At 38.6% G+C, this 26649-nt stretch overlaps 2 protein-coding genes across 4 annotated transcripts in view; both read left to right on the forward strand.

Annotated features, from left to right (window-relative positions):
• The first annotated feature begins 5090 nt into the window (after positions 1-5090).
• On the forward strand, positions 5091-18570 carry itk (IL2 inducible T cell kinase). 2 transcript variants are annotated; one of them, XM_061927732.2, is made up of 17 exons: positions 5091-5236; positions 5370-5474; positions 5574-5655; positions 5750-5875; positions 6690-6727; positions 6982-7133; positions 7214-7279; positions 7439-7493; positions 10259-10338; positions 10414-10556; positions 12628-12702; positions 13787-13955; positions 14033-14249; positions 14480-14544; positions 14631-14749; positions 16407-16564; positions 16655-18570. In XM_061927732.2, the coding sequence occupies exons 1-17, from the start codon at positions 5099-5101 to the stop codon at positions 16718-16720; spliced, it is 1854 nt and encodes a 617-aa protein (XP_061783716.2). In that variant the 5' UTR covers positions 5091-5098; the 3' UTR covers positions 16721-18570. The 2 variants fall into 2 exon arrangements, with proteins under 2 accessions (XP_061783716.2, XP_061783717.2); XM_061927733.2 differs by lacking the exon at positions 5750-5875.
• Positions 18571-25201: 6631 nt separating this feature from the next.
• Positions 25202-26649, forward strand: part of cyfip2 (cytoplasmic FMR1 interacting protein 2) — a 51550-nt gene continuing 50102 nt past the window's right edge. For both annotated transcript variants that reach the window (XM_061928048.2, XM_061928049.2), the window contains exon 1: positions 25202-25368. The gene's annotated coding sequence lies outside the window, so the exon portion shown is untranslated. The remainder of the gene's footprint in view (positions 25369-26649) is intronic.

The following is a 26649-nucleotide window of genomic DNA, read 5'->3' on the forward strand; positions in this document are numbered from 1 at the left end:
GGATTGGTCAGTATGTCGGAAAGATCTAAAGCACTGATTGGTCGTTATACGTGACACGTCACTGCACCATATTTAAACGTCACTTCCTGTATATGTTTGCAACTAGTGAATTTACTGGTTATGGTTATGGTAAGAGTTTATTTCGAACATGCATACATTTACAACATGACTGTAACTGTTGGTATATTATAAATTATTTATTGAATGTTCTTGACATTCAGTGACTCTCTTATTTTTAATTAAAAGTGCTTGACTATGACCAAGTTTTTCCACAGTACTACAACTGCAAACCAAATAACCTACCGTGTTTAGTGTAAGAAAGTGCGTGTTTTCAATACAGTATATCAACTTATATATTTAGAATACTCCATAATGTCGGTTATAGAGAACATACTTGCCAACCCTCCCGATTTTTCCAGGAGACTCCCGAATTTCAGTGCCCCTCCCGAAAATCTCCCGGGGCAACCATTCTCCCGATTTTCACCCAGATAACAATGTTAAGGGCGTGCCGTGATGGCGCTGCCTTTAGCGTACTCTAAAACCTGTCGACGCGTCCGCTTTTTCACCATACAAACAGCGTGCCGTCCAAGTAAAATTTTGGTATGCGGCTTCTGCATACACACAAAAGTGACTGCAAGACATACTTGATCAACAGCCATACAGGTCACACTGAGGACAGCCATATAAACAACTTTAACACTGTTACAAATATGCGCCACACTGTGAACCCACACCAAACAAAAATGACAAACACATTTCGGGAGAACATCCGCACCGTAACACAACATAAACACAACAGAACAAATACCCAGAATCCCTTGCACCCCTAACTCCTCCGGGCTACAATATACACCCCCGCTATCAACTCCCCCCCCCCCCCCCCCCCCCCCCCCCCCCCACACACACACAATCTCCCGAATTCGAAGGTCTCAAGGTTGGCAAGTATGATATCCTCTATTCATTATTTCACAATTTTTTAAATTTACTGATCTGGTGTATTTTTAAACAGCTAAGACAGGGCTGCCAATTTTCAGAAAATGAAAAGCGTGCGATTTTAGTGGCATTATGCGTTTGAAAAAAAGTTGGTCTTTTTTTAACACTGATTTAGCCTGTTGTAATGTCGGTTTATACTTAAGACTGATGTCCTTCCCTCCCTCAGCTCTTCGTGCACTGTGGCCTCCTAACGCCAGTCTTGATTAACCAGAAATTAGAAACTGAAATCATCTCCATGCACCTGGGGATAGGTTGATTGGCAACTCTAAATTGTCCCTAGTTTGTGAATGGTGTCTGTCTATCTGTGTTGGCCCTGCGATGAGGTGGCGACTAGTCCAGGGTGTACCCCGCCTTCTGCCGAGAATGAATCTGGGAAAGACTCCAACTCCAACCCTGAGAGGGACAAGCGGTAGGAAATGGATGAATCTTATCTCTGCTGGCTCTTCTGTCTCACCCTCTGCATCTGTGTTTTCAGTTTGTATCTCTTCTCCATCTGTTCTACGTCCTCACTGTCCTCAATCTCTTCTGATCTCTTTTGATCTTCCAGTGTTGCCAACTCCTCTGTAAAGAAAGTAACTATTGATTGTCATAAAAGTTGCTAGAAGTTTCTCGATGCCATCTTTGACTCATTTGCATAATTGATTACAATGGGCGATGTAGGAGAGAGGAATAACGTAGTGGGAGACACAAAAAGTGAGTTAAAAATGCAAATTATGATTAGAACTGTAAAAAAAAATGTTTCTGTCGATTCTTAGTCTGGTTGTATTTTTCTTTGTTCTTCATCGAAAGCAACTGCCACGTGTTCCTCGTTTACAAATAAGTAGTGATGTTTCTTTCATTGTATCTTCTGACCAACAAGCATGTAGACAATTAGAGCATGAGGAAGTTCATATTGTATAAGGGACAGTAAGCATGAAAACAGATACAGCGTGATGAACTTCACATTGATGCAAACAATTTTTCAGTAAAAAAAAACAAAAGTTGCGTTAGCACCACCGAACTACGACGAGTCGTGCCCGTAAAACAAAATTTGACGGCAAACATGACACGGTAGCATAATTCAATAGACCCCACTATCGAGTTACGCTATTGGTAGCTTTTTTTTAAGAAAGCAGACAAATATGACAGAACACCGGAGGATTATGCTGGGAGCACTGGAGGCAGGACAGGTGTGCTTTGGAGTTCGGGGGTTGGGTTCGTCTGCAGAGGTCATGGTGCATTTTGGCTTCATTCTGGGGTTCTTATGTCTTGAGCCTTTTTCTTAGAGCACTGCATTTAGAGCACAGATGGCAAAAGGGACAAGCGGTTGAAAATGGATGGATGGATGGATGGGAACAAACCAACTCGTATTTTCTGGGATGTGATATGAGGAAGGAGTATGATTAAATAAGCTTTGCTTCCTATACTTCCTTTCGAACATATTGAACTGTGAATTGTAAATAATTTTGATTTTGATGTAACTTTGTCTGCATGTTCGAAATAAACTTCCACTATTGCATCTCATGCAATGACCCAATTGTGATCCTTCCCGGTTAATATCGTTCATGACAACCCTGGGGGACAAATCAATTCTCACAACCCCTTTGAACGGAATTATTAATAACTTGATAATAGTACAACGCACTGAGAGTTATATATTTTTTGTATATGTTACTGACGACAACTTTTTTTTTTATTGTCATTCCTGTCACAAACTTCTCCATCTTGGAGCGGTATAGCTCGGCTTGTAGAGCGGCCGTGCCAGCAACTTGAGGGTTGCAGGTTCGATACCCGCTTCCGCCATCCTAGTCACTGCCGTTGTGTCCTTGGGCAAGACACTTTACCCACCTGCTCCCAGTGCCACCCACTCTGGTTTAAATGTAACTTAGATATTGGGTTTCACTATGTAAAGCGCTTTGAGTCACTAGAGAAAAAGCGCTATATAAATATAATTCACTTCACTTCACTTCACATCTCTTCGCCCCCGTTAGCTCTGTAAACATGTGTTTCTGTGTACTACTACTTCCCAGCAGGCACAAGACATTAAAATAACATTGAGAACTTGTTGAATTAGGTCAAGCAACTCCAACCTAAGATTGGAACAACATGCTTTTTGACAATGTTTATTCAATGTTGGGTTCTGACGTTGATTTGACCATTGAATTTTGGTAATTTTCCAACCAATACTTTACATCACGAATAAAACGTTGAAACATCGTGCTTTTTGACAACGTTTATTCAATGTCAGGTTGTGACGTTGATTTGACCGTTGACATTTGGTAATTTCCCAACCAACAACATGGATCCAACATTAGCCATCAACGCTGTCTCGATTTACAAATACAACTATTTTGCAAGGTTGTTTCAAAGTCAGTTTTAAAGGGGAACATTATCACAATTTCAGAAGGGTTAAAACCATTAAAAATCAGTTCCCAGTGGCTTATTATATTTTTCGAAGTTTTTTTCAAAATTTTACCCATCACGCAATATCCCTAAAAAAAGCTTCAAAGTGCCTGATTTTAACCATCGTTATAAACACCCGTCCATTTTCCTGTGACGTCACATAGTGAAGCCAACACAAACAAACATGGCGGAAAGAACAGCAAGCTATAGCGACATTAGCTCGGATTCAGACTCAGATTTCAGCGGCTTAAGCGATTCAACAGATTACGAATGTATTGAAACGGATGGTTGTAGTGTGGAGGCAGGTAGCGAAAACGAAATTGAAGAAGAAACTGAAGCTATTGACCCATATTGGTTTGAACCGTATGCAAGCGAAAACGACACGACAGCCAGCGACACGGGAGAAAGCGAGGACGAATTTGGCGATCGCCTTCTAACCAACGATTGGTATGTGTCTGTTTGGCATTAAAGGAAACTAACAACTATGAACTAGGTTTACAGCATATGAAATACATTTGGCAACAACATGCACTTTGAGAGTGCAGACAGCCCAATTGTCATCAATTAATATATTCTGTAGACATACCCTCATCCGCGCTCTTTTCCTGAAAGCTGATCTGTCCAGTTTTGGAGTTGATGTCAGCAGGCCAGGGAAGCTAGGGTCGATAGGGGGTTTAGCTCGCTCGTCTGCGGGAACAAACTGCCGCCATTGCTTGCCGTGCTACCGAGGTCCTTTGTCCCTGAATTGCTCACACACTCTGGCAGATTCAATGGTGGTCTGGCGGCAGATTTCTTTGACTTTATCGTTGGAAATGCATCTGCTTTGAGTGTCGCAGGATATCCACACATTCTTGCCATCTGTGTCGTAGCATAGCTTTCGTCGGTAAAGTGTGCGGAACAAACGTCCAATTTCTTGCCACTTTCGCATCTTTGGGCCACTGGTGCAACTTGAATCCGTCCCTGTTCGTGTTGTTACACCCTCCGACAACACACCAACGAGGCATGATGTCTCCAAGGTACGGAAAACAGTCGAAAAAACGGAAAATAACAGAGCTGATTTGACTCGGTGTTTGAGAAAATGGCGGATTGCTTCCCGATGTGACGCCACGTTGTGACGTCATCGCTCCGAGAGCGAATATTAGAAAGGCGTTTAATTCGCCAAAATTCACCCATTTAGAGTTCGGAAATCGGTTAAAAAAATATATGGTCTTTTTTCTGCAACATCAAGGTATATATTGACGCTTACATAGGTCTGGTGATAATGTTCCCCTTTAAAGGACATGTATGTATAACCAACATTGTATCAATGTCTTGTGCCTGTCTTACTACTTCTACTGGGTAGAATAAGGAGCCTGTTGATTAGAGTTTAGACATGTTGCTACCTCCCTGTGCGATTGTGTGTCATTCTAACATGAATACTAGTGTGTAAACACAAATAATGAAACATTTTCCTGCTATTTGAGAAACACTGACCTATTATGACTGCAAAGGTATGAGATTAGTATTTGTTCAGTCTATGAAAATGACTGTGTTTATGAGTATGTCATACCCAAATGCAGACTGCAAACACATACTATACCCATGTGCGTGCAGAATGCATTAACCCATCTCTTGGAAGCAGGATGTGGTTTACTGCAACAGCAACCGGAAACGTCACGGTGTCGACAATTGGTCGCGTTGCCGCAGTCTCACTCATTGTTCTCATATTGTTGTCAATGTTATCATGTTCCCTCGGGTGATTCTGAATGGGACAATGATCAAAAAATCTCAGCAAAAGAAAATAATATCTCCATGCAACTACAAAGAAAGATTTTTTGTGCTGGACACACAGGAATTGAAGTATTCTGAGTGTCGCCCAGGAGTAAGTATTATACAGATTTTTTTTTTTTAAATAATACTGCTGGTCATTTGAATCATTCCATTATTTGGATACTATCTTTTTTCTCAGTGGGCATAGAAAGACAAGTTGATGTTCTGGTTGTTGTTTTTTTCAGAAAAAACCTGTCATTAAAGGTTGCATCAGGTTATGCAGCATTAAGTGCGTCGAAATAGTGTTTACCGATCTCCCTATACCATGCTCCTTCAAGTACCCCTTTCAGGTAAGGTCCATACTTTGTTAGATGAACAATCAACATCAATATATTTACAATAAAACCAACGTGTGATAACGTAATATTCTCAAATACTAACATCAACAGGTTTTTCATGACAACCATTTCCTCTACATTTTTGCCCCAGACAATGATTGTCGTCTGAGGTGGGTTCAAGCTCTTAAAGAAGGTGAGCAGGTTTCCAACAATATGTTTAGGTCATCAAAGACAGTTTTTAGCAGATCCTGTGCTTAATGAATAATTTTTCTTGTTGCTGATATTAGAGACAAAGAATAACACGTTGGTTGAAAAATACCACCCACAATTTTGGATGGGTGGAAAATGGAGATGTTGCCACCTGTCAAATAAACTGGCAAAGGGTTGTCATGCATACGATCCACTGGGTTATGGTTTGTATTATTATTTATACTATAGTCTTATTGTAGCCATGCTTAGGAAATACTATTAACTATCGTTGTTGTTATTGTGATACAGTTGAATTCTCCATATAGCCCAATTAACATCGATTAGAATTTGTTATCTGATATTTGATCAATAAAAGGCTTGGGAAAAATTCCAGATTGGATTGAAAACGTCTCCAAAATTCCAATCAAATTTCAAGAATTTGAATTCAGGTTACAAGCAGAAAGTAGAATTACAACTACAACTCCAATTGAAGAAAGTAGAATTTAAATTCCATGAAATTCCACTTCGGAATTTTTGAGAATTTACATACTCATGCTTCAAAGTATATTCATTCCATAGATGACGAGGTTACAGATTTCATAAAAATATTATTATTACAGATCTCATGTACACATCATATTTAAATTAGCCCTTGATCAAATGTTAAACTAAGAATAAAAGCATCTCCTATAAAACAGATCATTTAATTTGATGCATCATAACTTTGGAAAATACTTGATTCCTCAGAATGATTTTCTTCATTCAAGTAGTCAAAATTGAGAGCATAATGTAGTTTTTAGTATTTAGGCTAAAACACTTGTTAAATAAAACAAATCATTCCTGTTACTTGGCTAAAAGGAATTTGTCTGAATTGCAATAAAACTTAATTCCATTTCAAGTCAATTCAATTGAAATTCCAGTCATTCAAATGAATTGATTTGAAATTCCAAATTTGGAAATGTTCACAAGCCTCGTAAGCATCCAACAACTTACTGTAGCATGCAGATTTTAATTATCATGTTTTGGAATTCTCCCCAGCCTCCAAAAAGCCACTTCCTGGAATCCCAGATGCAGAGGTACCCTTTCTTTACAACAAAATTAATATACAGATGCTGTTGAAGTACTGAATTATTGATAGGTTGAGCAATGTGTATTCTACATGTTTTTTTTGTATGCGTTAAAATGGCTGCTTGCAACTCGCTCAACGTTCCATTTTAAGATATACAAAATCAAATAATAGAAAAAAATTATAACTATAAAATACAATTGATAGATTTAATTATACATCATAGAGCTCAACACAATATATTTTCGCAATGTTTTCTACTAGGCAGAATTGCATGGTGCATTGCAAAAGACGGTCATTGCATTGCAGAACTACACACCACTTACAAACAAAGAGTTGGCACTTCAGAAAGACAAGGTGTACACGCTGGTTGACACCTTCCAAGCTGACTGGTGGAAAGTGCAAGATGAAATGGGGTAACACACAACTATTCAGACATTGTGTTGTTTATCATTTTATCTGTGAGACTAATTCAATCTTCCCTCCATGTCACTAGGAACACAGGTTTAGTTCCCAGCACACACGTAATCGAAAATTCAGGAAACAACTTTGAGAGATTTGAGTAAGTCTCATTTGATGTCTGTGTTTTCCACTTCTTCTGATTCTCATTTGAGTTGTTTCTACATGAGCCGTGTTCTTCCTGTGCGTAACAAGGGCTGGGAAAATCTGTGTGAAATTACTTTGAAGGTGATTTTTTTTTTTCCAATGTGTCTTTTCAAAGATGGTACAGCAAGAACATGACCAGAGAAGAAGCCGAAGACATATTAATCAAAGAGGTAAAAACAATTACAATCATTTTTACATGCCGTCTCCACAGATTAATAATTAGGGTAACGACTGCGAAAGTGCTGGTGTCATGATCCGTTGCCCGGATCATGTTTTATTTTAGTTTGACTCCCTTAGTCCTGTTCCAGCACCCCTGGGTTTGTGTGTTCTTGGTTGGCATGGGTGCTGATTATTTTCACCTGCCTGTGATTAGTGTTCGGGATGCTCACCTGCTCCCGGGCACTAATCAGAGAGCTACTTACTCCTGCTTTTCTCCACACTCAGTCTGGCTGTCTTGTTTGTGCTATGCAATATGTTATGTGTGTTTTCCGTTTGATTCCTGAGCTAAGCTTTGCCATTGGTTTGCTTGTTTTCCATGCTAAGCTTTTCCTGTTAGCTATTTCCTTAGCATCCGGTGCAATCGGCACACTCTTCTGTTTTTCTGTATTTTTTCCTGATTCATGAAGAATAAATCATTCTCCTACCTGCACAGTGCCTCCGGAGTTCCATCTGCATCCTGGGAAAACGATCCGCGCATTAACATCGAATGCCGCAGTTCCCCTAGTGTCCAAAAAACTCTAAATTAAGTCTTTGTTACTTAGAATATGTTCCCCATACTAAAGTGTTACTGAAAACATATAACTTTGTCTTGAATTTGAAATTTTTTTATTTTATTTTTTTCACTAAAGAAGGGTTCGGTGAATGCGCATATGAAACCGATGGGGGTCGGTACCTCCAACAAGGTTAAGAACCACTGGGCTACATACAGTATTTACCACAGGTAAATACTGTATGTAGAATTTAACTTAAATGTGCAAGTAAAACAAAGAGCACATGTAATACGTTGTTATAAAACAAATATGAAAAACAACAACACGCCTCATCTAATCTTAATTAAAGTTTAAATTGGCATGTCTGTTCACTGTAAGTCTCACCAGAAAGCCTAACCTTTTTGTTAGCAAATTTGCTGATGAGATTTTTGAAGTCCAGTTGTCAACTTAGCTGACTTTCACTTGTAAGTCAAGCAAAGCTATTTAGCCTCTCTTGGCTTGTTGTAGATCTGAGCTAGTTCTTAACTAGTTTCAGTTTGCTAAACTCCCCTTCTCTAACTGCAACCGTCACAGTTCATGTTATGATATGAAAGTCAGTGTAAAGCTGTCCCAAATTCAAAATAGTCTTTTTTATTTTGTTGTTGTCAGGTATTATGGTGTCTTTTATTATATATTTCCATGAAAACAAACAACAACACATCTTTAAACATTTAACTTTTTGTGCTTAGGCTATATTCAAATGTGCATGCACTGATAACGCATTTTACAAGATCACATTGAACACATCGTGATAATGTAAATTACCTTTGTCCGGAGTATAAGTCGCACCGGCCGAAAATGCATAATAAAGAAGGAAAAAAAAACATATATAAGTCGCACTGGAGTATAATTCGCATTTTTTGGGGAAATGTATTTGATAAAACCCAACACCAAGAATAGACATTTTAAAGGCAATTTAAAATAAATAAAGAATAGTGAACAACAGGCTGAACAAGTGTACGTTATATGACGCATAAATAACCAACTGAGAACGTGCCTGGTATGTTAACGTAACATATTATGGTAAGAGTCATTCAAATAACTATAACATATAGAACATGCTATACGTTTACCAAACAATCTGCCACTCCTAAATCCGATGAAATCTTATACGTCTAGTCTCTTACGTGAATGAGCTAAATAATATTATTTGATATTTTACGGTAATGTGTTAATAATTTCACACATAAGTCGCTCCTGAGTATAAGTCGCACCCCCGGGCAAACTATGAAAAAAACTGCGACTTATAGTCCGTAAAATACGGTACTGTATTTCACTTATGTGATCATTTCTTTGTGATTAATCACGTGTTAACACGTTAACTTTGACAGTCCTAGGAATAATGTAAATCAAATGAATCTGTTCCAGACACCCAAAATTCCATCCATCCATCCATTTTCTACCGCTTGTCCCTTTCGGGGTCGCGGGGGGCGCTGGAGCCTATCTCAGCTGTATTCGGGCGGAATGCACGAATACACCCAAAATTATTAACTCAAAATGTTATACATAACAATTATAGTTTTACATGCAACAAATAATGCAACATACATGACTAATCAAATGCATGTTTACCTTTATTGAAAATACTGTTCAATATTGTTTCTCACTTTTTTATCAACGTGTTGGAACTTGCAACATTTTTTGACCTCGTGGTCGCTTCATGATAAATGGGTTATACTTGTATAGCGCTTTTCTACCTTCAAGGTACTAAAAGCGCTTTGACAGTATTTCCACATTCACCCATTCACACACACATTCACACACTGATGGCGGGAGCTGCCATGCAAGGCGCTAACCAGTACCCATCAGGAGCAAGGGTGAAGTGTCTTGCCCAAGGACACAACGGACGTGACTAGGATGGTAGAAGGTGGGGATTGAACCCCAGTAACCAGCAACCCACCGATTGCTGGCACGGCCACTCTACCAACTTCACCACGCCGTCCTGTGCAAAAAAAAAAGTAAAGACTGAGTCAGTGGGACTCCTTGTGTGGGCACTTGTTTCCGCGGAATTAATCAAATATGCAAGCAAACAGATTGGTTTAGTACCACTTATACATTTGCTCAATGACTGTTCAAGTTGACTGTGACAAATGTTGTTGTGTGATGATGAACAATATCGACTTTTAATACCTGTAAATAATTGATGTAATTTTTCATTTGCATTTTTGTGTGTTTTACATTTCTAGGCAAAGGAGGGTGCATTCATGGTTCGGAACTCAAGACAGACTGGTGTCTACACGGTGTCAGTCTTCACCAAAGCATCTAGGTAAATTTGACCTTTAACATCCCTAAATTTGTAATAACTCAAAATGAAATGCATCTCTTAAACATACCGTTTTAGCTCTAACGGGGAGAAACATCCAGGTGTGAAACATTACCAAATTCGACAGCCGAAGACAGGAGAGCCTACTTTTTACTTAGCAGAGAAGTACCTGTTCCACTCTATTCCTGAGCTGATCCACTATCACCAACACAACGCTGCGGGTAATTGCTATGATTTTCTTTTTTACTTGCAATATTCAAAGAGCTATGTTGGGTTACTAATGCCTCTCATATCTAAGACTCAGTGTTGGGTTAGTTACTGAAAAACAGTAACTAGTTATAGTTACTAGTTACTTCATTTCAAAAGTAACTCAGTTACTAACTCAGTTACTTACACCAAAAAGTAATGCGTTACTGTGAAAAGTAACTATTTAGTTACTTCTTTTTTTCTTCTTTTTTTTTTAAAGCTCCAATTAATGCCCTTTTAGCCTTCATTTCAGTACTGTTATTGCACTGGAGAATAATACAATCTGTTGATCAACTTGACATACATTTGTATCACTGAACTCTGCTAAGCAATGTGGTCTACATACAACACACAAAGACAAAGATATGTTACAAAGGCCAATTTGTTTCTCGCCAGAACAAATTGACAAAACTATTTTAAATAGCTGCAACATAACATACATAAGTAACAAACAGCATAATAACAGCATAGCTGTAAAGCAAGAAAGGCACACACTACATACACAAAGCCTAACTAGGCATTTTTTCCTCAAGAAATTCTGACACAAAATCATGTCTGAAGCCCAGAACACTCTACACATTTCCCCAGTTTTAGTTTAGAGATAAGGAACGATTGGCCTGGCCCACTAGGATCCCTCTTTATGTTTGTGAACTTTATAGTCTATACATTTAGAGTGATGCGTTTACAGCCACACAAAAAGTCGGACAATTCCAACACCACACATAAAGTGTAATTCCAGGTCGTTACTCTATGATTTACCAATCAAATGTGTGCCTATTCTAGTGTCATTTATTAGGAATCTTAATTTTATAAATATTAATCATTAAATGCTGTTAATATATTAAATACATACTAATAAAAATATATTTTTTACAAACAGGAAGTTGCAGGAATGTACACATGATCCCCTGCTTACATCTCATTGTGCAACATGTGAATGTTTTAATGGGAACTAAATGCAATGTCTGAAAGGGGTACAAACTATTTCCAAAGCAGGACCTCCACCCAGACAAACAATACAAGTACACAGTTCATGAAAAACAATATTTGTTGTTATTGTCATTGTAAGTGGGCCTAAACACTTATGTTAAAAATGGAAATGACTGCTGTCATTTGATTATAATAATAAGAGAATGTTGTCTGTCTATCTGTGTTGGCCCTGCGATGGGTGGGGACTTTTCCAGGGTGTACCCAGCCTTCCGCCAGAATGCAGCTGAGATAGGCTCCAGCGACCCCGAAAGGGACAAGCGGTAGAAAATGGATGGATGGATGGAGATGGAACTTGTTATTTAGTCAGGTTTGGGACAGGTGTGCTGCTGGTGTAGCCACAGTTCTGATGTTGCTCACATGTGCTCCACTGAATGCTCAGGGAGTTTTTGCGTTTGCTCACACACATGAACAATTAGAGGGAACATTGATTGACAGAGTGTGTGTACCTTCAGTGCTGAAGTGGCATCAGAGTCTCTATCTCTCTTTACTAGCTTCGTCGAAGCATGTTGCTTATGTAGCTTGTTTCAGCAGATTTGAATTGCTGTTTTGGGCAGTAGATGGGATCTTTGATCCAAAGCACAATTTACATTTAACTAAAATGTTATTTTCTTTGTGCTCGACAAAAGAAAAGTCGTGAAAATATCTCCATGTTAGCAAACTCGACTTCTGGCTCCGCCATGATCAGACACGCCCCCCTCTCCTCCCTCTCCTCCCTCACACTCACTCACACACAGCGCGCATGTCTTCTCCGGCTTGTGACGCAAGAAGAATCAGAACGATGACACAGCAGCGCTCCGATAAAACACACTTTATACTACATAAAAAGTAACGTAAAATAACGCAGTAACGCATCATGTAGTAACGGTAACTGAGTTACTGAATATAAAAAATAACGCGTTAGATTACTAGTTACCGCCGAAACTAACGGCGTTACAGTAACGTGTTACTTTGTAAAGCGTTAGTCCCAACACTGCTAAGACTTTTGGGGGGGAAAATAATCATGATTTGATATTATAAGTGTCTTATCGTACAGTGTGTGTGTTTGTTATTCGACAGGTCTGATAACACGTCTGAGACATCCTGTCACTCAAGCAGGTGGCTGCTCCCAGGCAATTGCTGGTCTGTCTCAAGGTAATATAAAAAAAAATGTAGAACAAAAAAAAGTTCCTACTACTGTACTACACTTAGGTTTTGGTAAGGTTGCTTTTCCTGCCCTCTAGTGGTTTTAAACTTTCAGTTGGTCCTGGTGTCTTACTTTTGCAGAAATTATATGGGAACAGTATTGTTTTCATTTACAAGTCAATAAGTGACCAATGCATATATATATATATATATATATATATATATATATATATATATATATATATATATATATATATATATATATATATATATATATATATATATATATATTGACTTGTAAATAAAAAAAAACCCTTCTTCTCTGTTATATCCTGCCAGGAAATGCATATATATATATATATATATATATATATATATATATATATATATATATATATATATATATGCATTGGTCACTTATTGACTTGTAAATAAAAAATACTGTTCCCATATAATTTCTGCAAAAGTAAGACACCAGGACCAACTATATATATATACTGTATATACTGTATATATACATATATATATATATATATATATATATCATTCTCATTTTGTTGTCATAACCAAGTGTGAGATTAAAGTCTTTTTGATCACTACCTTCGCTGTGGGTTTTCTGAAATGCCCCGAGAAGAGAAAGTAACAGATTCGATCCGATTCTGATGCATGAGATAACGATTTGATTCAGGATTGATTCTCGATTCAACACAATTCTCCATTTAAACCGATTCTCGCAACATTTCATTTGGTTTCACAATATCATAAAACCTTTTTTAAAACAGGGCACGTTACCAAAAGCTCCACTTGGCTTGACTCTTAATTCTTAAAAAAATAATAAAAAAAAAATAAAATAAACTCGGCAAATATCTAATTTAAAGAAATAAAATGTCAGTCTAAATGCTTCTGGACCTTACTGTAGAATTACTTTTACATATTGATTGTTTTTTTCAATTGATTCCTTAACTATGAATAGATTTAGAATCGAAATTAATAAGAATTGCAACTCGGAGCACCCCTCATTTGTATGGTCACTACATGCACTAAACATCTGTTGCGATTAGCTTTTGAAAACACATGTTCAAATATTCAACAGATGAGTGGGAGGTGGACCCTGAAGAACTGGACTTTGGTCTAGAAGTTGGCAGAGGACAGTTCGGATTGGTGCTGCAAGGGAGATGGAGGGAGAAGAAGGTGGCGCTGAAAATCATAAAACAAGAGTGCATGTCAAATGAAGAATTTAAAGAAGAGGCGAGGATCATGATGTAAGTGAGATTATCGATGCACTTATTCATAAGTAATAATCATCTGATGTCATGTGTAATTGTGCATGTCCAATCAGGAGACTGTGCCACTCAAAGCTAGTCCAGCTCTATGGTGTATGCACCCAACGTTCTCCTATGTGTTTGGTGTTGGAGTTCATGGACAATGGCTGTCTGTCAGACTACCTGCGAAACAAAAAGGGGGCTTTATCCCAGAATGCAATGTTGGAGATGTGTTTGGATGTCAGTGAAGGGATGGCCTATCTGGAGATGTCTAACTTTATCCACCGGGATCTGGTAAAATAATGCTGTCCATCTATCAACTTTCTACACTGCTTGTCTTCAGTAAGGTCATTAGTGATCTGGAGCTTATCCCAGCTGCCTTTGAGTTCACATTAACACACCAAGGGACAGTTAACTGTATGAATCCAATTATCCCAACATGCATGTTTTGAGTGTTAAAATAATATTTTTTTGGATGTTTATGTTTGCAGAATGTCCCTAATCTCCCTTCTTCTCTGTTATAGGCTGCCAGGAATTGCTTAGTTTCAAATGAATATGTGGTGAAATTGTCAGATTTTGGCATGACAAGGTGGAGTACTCACCAAAATTAATTTTGTTACGATAAAACACAACTTGTCTTACCTGTTTGATTCATACTTATCCCGTGTATTGTAGATACGTGCTTGATGATCAGTACACAAGTTCCTTGTGTTCCAAGTTTCCCGTCAAGTGGTCAGCACCAGAGGTTATCCGATATTGCAAGTTCAGCAGCAAGTCGGATATTTGGTCCTTTGGTAAGGATTGTCTGACCTCATATTGTTATGGCAGACATACAGTATGTATTAGTCGTAATTAAAAATAAAGGAGGTAATTTACAAGATTTTAAACAATTTTCAGAAATTTACAGTAGAGCCTTGTTATTCACGGAGGTTACGTTCAAATAGAATGATTGAGACACCGATAAAAATGTCTATTTTTGACTCTTTAATAAAGCTTGGATTACTGTAAACTGCTGCATCGAGGCACAGCAGTTGGGTATGGGTACCTAATTTGGTACTTTTATAGGTACGGACAAAATTCCGTTGGTACTACCAGGTATCGATTCATGTAAAATCAAATAGTGCCATACTTTGATACCTTTTGTTGCCCATGACGTCACGTCCAGTTACAGGGTCAAACACTCAACACGCAAACAAGCCATTAAGCAGCACTGAGAGCGGACTTAGCCAAACTTCTTTAATTTTCAATGCCGACAAAGTAGGCATGCCTGTTAGAAAACGCTCAAACGTAAAGTAAGGCTCCACTTTTTAAAAAAGTGCTAGCTTGATCCTAATTTATGGCTTTGCCATAAACATGCTACTCATTAGCATTAGCAATTTTACAAGGCAATTTCAACACCTACAAATTTGGTAATGAAAACTACAACTAAGATGCACTTTAAGATCAATCATTGAAGATGAACAGATAGAATCAAATGTAGGGGCTGGCCTTTAGCCTGGTCATAATGCTGGAGCTTCCATTTCCATCTAAATAGGCTAGCAGACGCTGGGTCATCGGAGGAGGCGTTTCTCCAAGATGTGTCTACAAATTCCACATTTCTTGCCTGTTATAATTCCAGTTACAACTGTAAGTGTTGAGGTCAGATTGTAAATCAACTGACTGTAGAAACTTCCATGACCACAGGGGCCCTGCATCTTGTACGTCACGTTATGTATGCTGCCTTATTATGCTGTATATTTTAATCTTGACTACCACATATTTAGAATGAATGAGATGTTCTATGTGTAAAAAGACCTGCCTATTTTCAGAGAAAAAAACATTTAAAAAAAAAAAATATATATATATATCTGATCATTTGTAAGTATGCAAATGCTGAATTGCAAATATGCTGGGATAGTTCAGAGATGTCAAACTTGTTTTCATTGCGGGCCGCATTGCAGTTATGGCTACCTTTTAGAGGGCCAATTGTGACAGTGAATACTGTACATATGAATATAAATGTATAATAACTGAATGATATAATTACACAAATGTATATGCTTTTGATTATTTTAACAGAATGATTGATAACTTGCTTTGTAATCAAAAATCAAGGTGACAGGCAGATTTTTCTGTATTTATTTTTGATAACGAAAAATGTTTGGAATAACTTGGATTAATGATCCGATAATTAAGTTTACAAGACATGCAACTGCATGCAGTTCATATTTCCCTGTCTGAATTGAAAGATCAAAAACATTTAATAATCAAATTTAGGTGCTTCATTGATGCACTTTATTTCCAAGCTTTTGCAAGTTTTATGTGGCGGGCCAGAAATGGCCCTCGACTTTGGAGTTTCACATCTGTGCACCATACTTTATTGTAGGTAATAGCTTTAGAACACACTGACGTAACTTTTCCGAGATGACCATCTATTAAAATCACATTGAAATCAGTTTGTTTATACTTCAGGTGTTCTCATGTGGGAAGTGTACACAGAGGGTCGCATTCCTTATGAGAACCGCACCAACGCTGAGGTGGTGGAGTCCCTAAATGCTGGCATGAGGCTGCTAAAGCCCAAGTTGGCACCAGAGTCTGTTTATATGCTCATGGAATGGTGTTGGAAAGAGGTGGGAGCATGAATCCAATATGCGCTACAAAACACATGAAAATAATAACATGCATGCACTGATTCTTTTCCCCATCTTTTTCAATCCTAGAAACCAGTGGATCGTCCGTCCTTCGCTCTGTTGCTGCACGAGCTATCCTCACTCTCATACTTATAAGACCGGGATATTCAACTAAATTGTTTTAGGGGCCAAAGTTCCAGAAAGCTAACGACCGGGGGGGCCGGGAATATTTTTCTTATTTTGTCTTTCTTGAAAACCAGTGTCCTCTCCAATGGACTTTTGTTTGCTTGTGTCAGAGTTACAAGAGTGCTCTGCATCTTAGACAAACTGGTAAAAAGCTAGTCTAAGATCATCTATATGTACAGTATGTATGACAAGGCTCTACACTGTAAAAAAAAAGTCAGTAGATATGGTGAAATACTAAAATTTTTCGATTTTACTGTTAAAATATAAGTGCTACCGTTTTTCCATTTACAGTAATGCACTGTAAGAACAATCATAGATAACATAGTAAAAGAAAACAAAAAAACTGTCAGCTCAGTTGCCAGAATTTTACCATAATAATAACAGTGGTACAATTATTCTGTGTAAAAAAAAAAAAACACTGTCAATTTTGTTGTAAAATTATGGCTTGAGAGCTCCCAGTTTTTTTTTTTTTACTGAATTGTTTTTATTCCGACATGTAACTTATTCCCGGAAGTGAAAGGCGGTGGTGGCCAACCCAGCCGAGATGGCTGTGGTACAGCAATCAGCGCGCGAACTGAGCACAAAAGAGGCTTAAATCTACGAGCAAAAATGCAAAATATGCAATTGAATCTGTCAAGTGATATCAAGGATTATACGTTGGTCGCCTTCCCAGACATATTAAACTATTGAGCTTCAGACCCCATTTTACGCGACAAAACAGATGGAAACTTGGAAAAGCATGGAGGTCTACAACTTCTTTGTGTGTGGCTGGGTCAAGGAAATTGGTATCAAGACTCTCCCGGATAAATATGAATTGTTTTTGCTCGGGTAGGCTGCATTTCAGGATTTAACTTTGCGTCTACTGGTATGTTTGTTGCTGTTGCACGCGCCGTTTACGAGTAGCGTATTTTTCCCTGTCTTCATCAAAATATAACAAGATATCAACGTGGTGTATGTGCTGGAAGATTCATTTATGATTGCTGTTTTTGGTAAAAACTTTCAGGTTTTGCTCACACTTGCTTTCTTTTAGACTCGCCGAGTTGGTGCTTTTCGAAACACTCATAGCAAAACCTGTGGTTAAAACAAATAATATCAAAATGTTACTTAAATTCGAAATAATAAACGTTAAAAATATATTAAACAAACTTTTAACAAAGTGATCATTGCAAACTCATGCATTCTTCGACTCTGCTACCTTGGACTGGAGTGTGAGCTGCAGGCTTTTCTCGTCGTCGTTTCGTAAAATCATGCACTCTTCCGCCCGAGGAAGAAATGTTTATCTTTCTCGCAATTTGAAGGATTCGTACAGCCGAAAACAACGCAAGCATAGGGCATTTTATTGTTCGAGAACGGCAACATGGCGCCTAGTACCCGTTGAGAACAGAGCTAGTTTGACCACCACACATATTTAATTGGGCGGGACAAGAGCTTGACGTGACCTCAGTAAAATCCAAGTAATAATCTACCAAAACAGTTTCTCCATAGTATCTTTAGGCATATGCTGCAAAAAAATGGCACTGGGTCAACTCGCGGGTCGGTTTGGTATAATTTATGGCACGGATTTGGCCCTGTTTTAAGACAATAATACTGAATAACAAATCTATATTTATTTTATTTATTGCATCCCTGTTGTATATACTGTATATTAATGTTTCATGTAAACACATCGACCTATACCACCTCTGGATGTTGCACTTTATCTGTTCCACTGACCTGTATACAGTCACATACTTTAATAACTGTACATATAAACACTGCTGTGTGGTTACATGAAGGTTTATGTACAGGTTATCAATAAAAAATTCAAATTGTTTAACAAACATTAGATGATGTTTAAATTGTGTGAGACATCCTGGGTGTTGAGATTTTGTTATGGTTTCAGTATTGCTTCAGACTGTTTATTGGCTGTATGCCTGCTCAATCCAAGGCACTTTAGTTGAAAGCACTGCAAAACAATGTTTTACAACTATAATAATGCTCAGTTTTCACAGCCATTTAGCAATACAGTATTGCAGTGGTTCATAATCTCATTACATTCTGAGAGGAATTTCTACCATTTTACCACTTACCGTACAACTAAAAAGTTTGTTTATTGTGTCAACTTTCTAATTATATAGATGACTAATCATATTTGGTTGAAGAACTATATTATACATGATGGCAATACGGGGAGAAGTACAAATTGACACTGATGAAAGGAATACATATTTTATATCTACTATATGCATCTTTCATATACAGTATTACGCTACAAACTTTAATTTTCTGGGAAAACAAAATGTAATTGCATGCTTTAAAACTAGATATGATTTGTTAAACCAGGGGTTCTAAAACTTTTAGACCTCGGGGCCCAACTTTTTCACTACAGAGGGGCCCAAAGCCCACTCAAATATTTCACTGAATTACTAATCTTACTCTTGATTTTAATCTTATTCAATAATTATATCTAACCTACTTACAGTTTAACACGCTAAACCTTGTCAAATGATATAAAAGCATATGTTAATCACAAAGATTATTAAGGCTTAGGGTCAGGTTGATTACAAAATAAATACTAATCAAATATACTGCAAAAGAAGAAACTGATTAAAACGTACACACAATTATGCAATACAAAAAATAAATTCCAACTAAATTAATGATAATGTGTTTCTTAAACTGTCAACAAAATTAATGAAAATACAGCTTCACCACTTCAGTCATATTTTTTGCGCTGAAGAAACTTTTCTACGACTTTAGTTCCAGATTTCTTCTGTTTGTTTGAGATTGTCATTACTGCCACAAGTGGTGGAAAAGTGTATTACAACTGAAAACCCCTGCTGCCCATACGGACCACAGCTGAGAAACAGATATTTTTGGCGGCCCACTTGGGGCGCTCTCGGCCCAACAATGGGCCCTATAGTTAGGAAACACTATGTTAAACAACTAATGCATTGATTGATTGATTGAAACGTTTATTAGTAGATTGCACAGTTCAGTACATATTCCGTACAATTGACCACTAAATGGTAACACCTGAATACGTTTTTCAACTTGTTTAAGTCGGGGTCCACGTAATCAATTCATGCAGGGGTCTTCAATGTTTTTCAGACATAAGACCCCCAAACTAATAAAGAGAAGGAGTAGTGACCCCTCACTAAACCTTAAACTGGTCCTTTTGGTGTCTTGTTATTGTGCAATATTAAGAATTTCAAATAATAATAACCTTAGAGTGTCCGCCCTGAGACTGGAAGGTCGTGAGTTCAAACCCCGGCCAAGTCATACCAAAGACTATAAAAATGGGACCCTTTGCCTCCCTGCTTGGCACTAAGCATCAAGGGTTGGAATTGGGGGTTAAATCACCAAATTATTGCCGAGCGTGGCCACCGCTGCTGCTCACTGCTCCCCTCACCTCCCAGTGGGTGAACATGGAGATGGGTCAAATGCAGAGGATAATTTCACCACACCGAGTGTGTGTGTGTGACTATCATTGGGACTTTAACTTTTTAACTTCAATTGTTTCAATGTGGGATATACCGGTATCAGTATAGTACCGCGATACTAAAGAATCATATTCGGTACTATACCGCCTCTGAAAAGTACCGGTCCGTATGGGATCATCCATAACTAATGTAAAGTATCAAACAACAGAAGAATAAATTATTATTACATTTTAACAGAAGTGGAGATAGAACATGTTAAAAGAGAAAGTAAGCAGATATTAACAGTAAATGAACAAGTAGATTAATAATTCATTTTCTACCACTTGTCCTTAATAACAAGGGGATGGGTCAAATGCAGAGGATAATTTCACCACACCTAGTGTGTGTGTGACTATCGTTGGGACTTTAACTTTAACTTTATAATACAGTAGCTAGCTGACAACTTGCTCCCTAATTGGGAGCATGCGCCGCAATTAGAGCCCTAATCCCTATATTAAATGTTAGTATGAATATTATGATATATCCATCCATCTATTTTCTACCGCTTATCCCCTTTGGGGTTGCGGGGGGCGCTGGAGCCTATCTCAGCTACAATCGGGCGGAAGGCGGTGTACACCCTGGACAAGTCGTCACCTCATTGCAGGGCCAACACAGATAGACAGACATACCGGTAGTTATTTATTATTTTAAACCTGCAAGGTAGTAGTGTCACATGTGACCATTTCTAAACAGTAGGGCTGTGAATCTTTGGGTGTCCCACGATTCAATTCAATATCGATTCTTGGGGGTCACGATTCGATTCAAAATCATTTTTTTTTTCGATTCAAAAGGATTCTCTATTCATTCAATACATAGGATTTCAGCAGGATCTACCCCAGTCTGCTGACATGCAAGCAGAGTAGTAGATTTTTGTAAAAAGCTTTTATAATTGTAAAGGACAATGTTTTATCAACTGATTGCAATAATGTAAATTTGTTTTAACTATTAAATGAACCAAAAATATGACTTATTTTATCTTTGTGAAAATATTTGAATTCTGTGAAAATTGTCTCCATTTTTTCACTGACAAAATTAAGTCAACTAGAGCCAGTCTATCTCAGCCTTCATATGACCCTTCTGTTCCCCTGCATTTCTCTTCTGTTTTCCATCAGTTTGAGCCGGTGTCCTTTTTTTTTTTAAGTGACACAGTTAGTCATATGAAGCCCTCTGGTTCTCCTGCAGATGCCCTCCCACCTCGCCTGTTTAAGGAGGTACTTGCTACTATTGGATCAAGTGTCCTTAACATTATCAATAGTAGCCTCTCTTCTGGAATAGTTCCAGTAGAGTTTAAACATGCAGTGGTGCGACCTCTACTTAAAAAACCCAGCCTCGACCCCTCTCTCCTCTCTAACTTCAGACCTATCTCTAATCTTCCATACATTTCCAAAATATTAGAGAAGGTTGTCTACAGTCAGTTGTTGCCCTTCTTAGAGGATAATGGTATCACTGAGCTGTTCCAGTCCGGTTTTAAAGCCCTCCACAGCACAGAGTCAGCGCTTCTAAAAGTTTTTAACGATATCCTCCTGTCCACTGATTCTGGTAAATATGTTGTCCTGGTGCTTTTAGATCTGTCTGCTGCGTTCGACACCGTCGACCACGCCACCTTAATCACTCGTCTTGAGAACTGTGTGGGCATTAAGGGCGCCGCCCTCAACTGGTTCCGGTCGTACCTAACCGACAGGAGTTTTTGTGTAAAAGTAGACAGTTTTATGTCGTCCACAGCTCCTTTACCACATGGGGTCCCCCAGGGCTCAATCCTTGCCCCAATTTTATTTGCGCTTTACCTTCTCCCCCTTGGTTCTATTTTTAGGAAGTACAGTATTGCATTTCATTTTTATGCCGATGATTGCCAGATTTATTTTCCCATGGCACAAAATAACACGGTTCAACGTCTTATTGACTGCCTGCACGACATCAAAGTCTGGCTTTCAGCTAACTTCCTGAGCCTAAATGAAGATAAAACAGAAGTTATGTTGTTTGGTCCAAGTCGCTCTCCCTCCCCCAACGTTGACCTCGGCACTCTGACCCCGTATCTCAGCGACTCTGTCACAAACCTGGGGGTAAAGTTTGACTCAGATTTTAAATTCGAAAAACAAATCAGCAGCGTCGTTCAAAAAAGCTTTTATCAATTACGCCAAATAGCGAAAGTGAAACCGCTTCTATCAAGACATGATCTTGAGAAATTAATCCACGCTTTTATCTCGACTCGTCTTGATTATTGTAATGCCCTGTATGTTGGCATTAGCCAGGCCTCCCTCGCCCGCCTGCAGCTCGTGCAGAACTCTGCTGCTCGTCTGCTAACACAGACCCGCAGACGTGAGCACATCACCCCTATTTTAGCGTCCCTTCACTGGCTCCCTGTGCGTTACCGAATACATTTTAAACTCCTTTTATTTGTTTTTAAATGTCTAAACAACCTCGCGCCAACCTATCTCTCCGACCTCCTTCAGCCTTACTGCCCCACCCGATCCTTAAGATCAGCCGATCAGCTGCTGTTGACGGTCCCTGACACAAGGCTGAAGCTTAGAGGTGACAGAGCTTTCGCCGTTGCTGCTCCCAAGCTCTGGAACGACCTACCTCTGAGTGTTAGACAAGCCTCCTCTCTTCCTGTTTTTAAATCTCTCTTAAAAACATACTTTTATTCCATGGCTTTTAACACTGAGTGATATCCATCCTGCAATGGCGCCCCATAATACACCTGCTGTGATCCTGTTTTTATGTTTTTATGTTTTTATTAATTCTATTTTAATTATTTATTTTTTATCGTGTTCTGTTTGTGTTGTGTTGTGTTTGCTCGGTACTCGTTTTATCTTTTAACCTGCTCATTGTACAGCACTTTGGCTACCCCTGTGGTAAATTTTAAATGTGCTCTATAAATAAAGTTGATTTGATTTGATTTGATATTGGACACAGTGTGTTGACACTACTGTTCTTTTTTTTATATAAAATGTCTAATGATAATGTCAATGAGGGATTTTTAATCACTGCTATGTTGAAATTGTAACTAATATTGATACTGTCGTTGATAATATCCATTTTTGTTTCACTACTTTTGGTTTGTTCTGTGTCGTGTTTGTGTCTCCTCTCAATTGCTCTGTTTATTGCAGTTCTGAGTGTTGCTGGGTCGGGTTTGGTTTTGGAATTGGATTGCATTGTTATGGTATTGCTGGGTATTGTTTTGTTGGATTGATTAATTAAAACAAAAAAACAACAAAAAAAAACATTTTTTTAAATATATGTTTTTTTTAAATCGATATTTTAAAAATGACAATCGATTCTGAATCGCACAACGTGAGAATCGCGATTCAAATTCGAATCGATTTTTTCCCACACCCCTAGTAGCTAGCTGACAATTTGCTCCCTAATTGGGAGCATGCGCCGCAACTAGAGCCCTAATCCCTATATTAAATGTTAGTATGAATATTGTGGCGACTTGTCCAGGGTGTACCCCGCCTTCCGCCCGGTTGTAGCTGAGATAGGCTCCAGCGCCCCCCGCGACCCCAAAAGGGAATAAGCGGTAGAAAATGGATGGATGAATATTATGATATATCCATCCATTTTCTACCGCATATCCCCTTTGGGGTTGCTGGAGCCTATCTCAGCTATAATCGGGCGGAAGGTGGGGTACACCCTGGACAAGTCGTCACCTCATTGCAGGGCCAACACAGATAGACAGACATAGTTATTTATTATTTTAAACCTGCAAGGTAGTAGTGTCACATGTGACCATTTCTAAACAGTAGGGCTGTTAATCTTTGGGTGTCCCAAGATTCAATTCAATATCGATTCTTGGGGTCACGATTCGATTCAAAATCGATTTTTTTTTTTGTTCAGGATTTCAGCAGGATCTACCCCAGTCTGCTGACATGCAAGCAGAGTAGTAGATTTTTGTAAAAAGCTTTTATAATTGTAAAGGACAATGTTTTATCAACTGATTGCAATAATGTAAATTTGTTATAACTATTAAATGAACCAAAAATATGACTTATTTTATCTTTGTGAAAATATTGGACACAGTGTGTTGTCAAGCTTATGAGATGCGATGCAAGTGTAAGCCACTGTGACACTATTGTTCTTCTTCTTTTTTTTTTTCCTATAAATGCCTAATGATAATGTCAATGAGGGATTTTTAATCACTGCTATGTTGAAATTGTAACTAATATTGATACTGTTGTTGATAATATTCATTTTTGTTTCACTACTTTTGGTTTGTTCTATGTCGTGTTTGTGTCTCCTCTCAATTGCTCTGTTTATTGCAGTTCTGAGTGTTGCTGGGTCGGGTTTGGTTTTGGAATTGGATTGCATTGTTATGGTATTGCTGGATTGATTAATTAAAAAAAAAAAAAATTAATTAAAAAAAAAAAAAAATTTATTAAATTTTTTTTTTTTTAAATCGATTTTTAAAAAATGAGAATCGATTCTGAATCGCACAACGTGAGAATCTCGATTCGAATTCGAATCGATTTTTTCCCACACCCCTAGTAGCTATCTGACAATTTGCTCCCTAATTGGGAGCATGCGCCGTAATTAGAGCCCTAATCCCTATATTAAATTATAGTATGGATATTAGAATATAGTTATTTATTATTTTAAACCTGCAAGGTAGTAGTGTCACATGTGACCATTTCTAAACAGTGTGTATCAGATTAATGTTAACGTGTATTTAAATACATTTGAGTTTGTGGAAAATTAGCCGGGGAGTATAGAATTTATTTATTTTTTTAAATCTATAATTAATCAAAGATTAGACGACCACCCCTGCAGTACCCCTGAAGACCCCCTGGGGGTGACGACCTCACTGTTGAATACCTCTGCATTAACACAACTAACTGTTTCTGGTAATATTATTTCTATTTAAAAAAAAAAATAATAATTGTAACTTTGACCAAGTTGGAAGTAGCCACTTTAACTCACATTATAGAGTCATCATCTTCTTCATCATCCTCATGGTGCACGCGCCACTGTGACTGTCCCTTTAAGAAACTGCACTTGCAGCCATTTTCTGCTCTTTGTGTGTGGGGCGGATTAACGCTGGTGAGATACCGGGAACGAAACTAGAGCGTCAGTCGGCTCGCAAGACGAGCGAAAAGACGGGGAAGCGGTCGGAACGGCGTCGCACCGCCACCTCGCATCGTCGGAGGGACATGAGATTTGCAGGTAGGTTGGGCGACTCGGCGACGGGTGAAGGTTGGTGATGTGAGCTGGGTAGTGATGAAGGCTCCTTTTTCCGCCTCACTTCCTCCGAGCACGGTGCATCATTCTCGGTGTGCGTTACTTCTTCAAAGGCGCATGGGCGTTGCTGAAATACACCGAATTGAGTGAACCCGGGATTAACACCGGTGGGACTCCCGCTAGCTTCCAGCGGCATCGTAGCTCCCACGGTGATGAGATGGGTGGGGCGAGTGGAGCGTAGCAAGTGCACCGATGAGGGATGGAGGCGAGACGTTTTTTTTTTAATTTTTTTTTTAACGGCTCATCCGACGTTCATTAGAGAGAAATTCGATGCTTGACGCCATATTTGTTGGAGTAGGCTCAGCGTGGATGTGCAAGCAAGCGAGGTGTCAACTTTGGGAGGCTGCATTGCTCTCATAGCGACACGCCTGCAGGCCTGTGACTGATGCTCGGGTGGCACGTTCACCTACTTCCGCTTCACGTCCGAACACAATTTCCAATGAATCAACCACCGTGCACCATAAATCTCCTCTGTGTGTGCCATCATTACAGGCTGACTCTTTTAAAAAGTGTATTTAAAAAAATATATATACATATATGTATTTATTAATTTGATAGGGAAATCATAAAACAGGTATTAAGAAAACAGACACTCATTTTCTTTTTTTCTTTTTTGCCCCCCCCCCACCCTCCCAAAATACCAACAAAAAAAACCCCTCCCTGACTCATAACATGGCCACTACTGCCTAGTTTCTCTTGTTATATTCTTATTTTTACTGTTATATTTTTATTCTTATTGTAATATTTTCTATTTTATTTCCATACATACCCCCATTATTTAATTTTTACTTTTTAAATTCGATCTCAATTCTGTACACTGCCGCTGGAATTTTAATTTTCCTGAGGGAACTCTTCTGAAGGAATCAACAAAGTACTATCTATATATATATATATATTCGGGGGCGGCGTGGCGCAGTGGAAGAATGGCCGTGCGCGACCCGAGGGTCCCTGGTTCAATCCCCACCTAGTACCGACCTCGTTATGTCCGTTGTGTCCTGAGCAAGACACTTCACCCTTGCTCCTGATGGGTGCTGGTTAGCGCCTTGCATGGCAGCTCCCTCCATCAGTGTGTGAATGTGTGTGTGAATGGGTAAATGTGGAAGTAGTGTCAAAGCGCTTTGAGTACCTTGAAGGTAGAAAAGCGCTATACAAGTACAACCCATTTATCATTTATCTATTTATCTAACTCTCACCTATTATGTTATT

The sequence above is a fragment of the Nerophis lumbriciformis genome, linkage group LG35 (assembly GCF_033978685.3).
Source record: "Nerophis lumbriciformis linkage group LG35, RoL_Nlum_v2.1, whole genome shotgun sequence".
Taxonomy (NCBI): Eukaryota; Metazoa; Chordata; class Actinopteri; order Syngnathiformes; family Syngnathidae; genus Nerophis; species Nerophis lumbriciformis.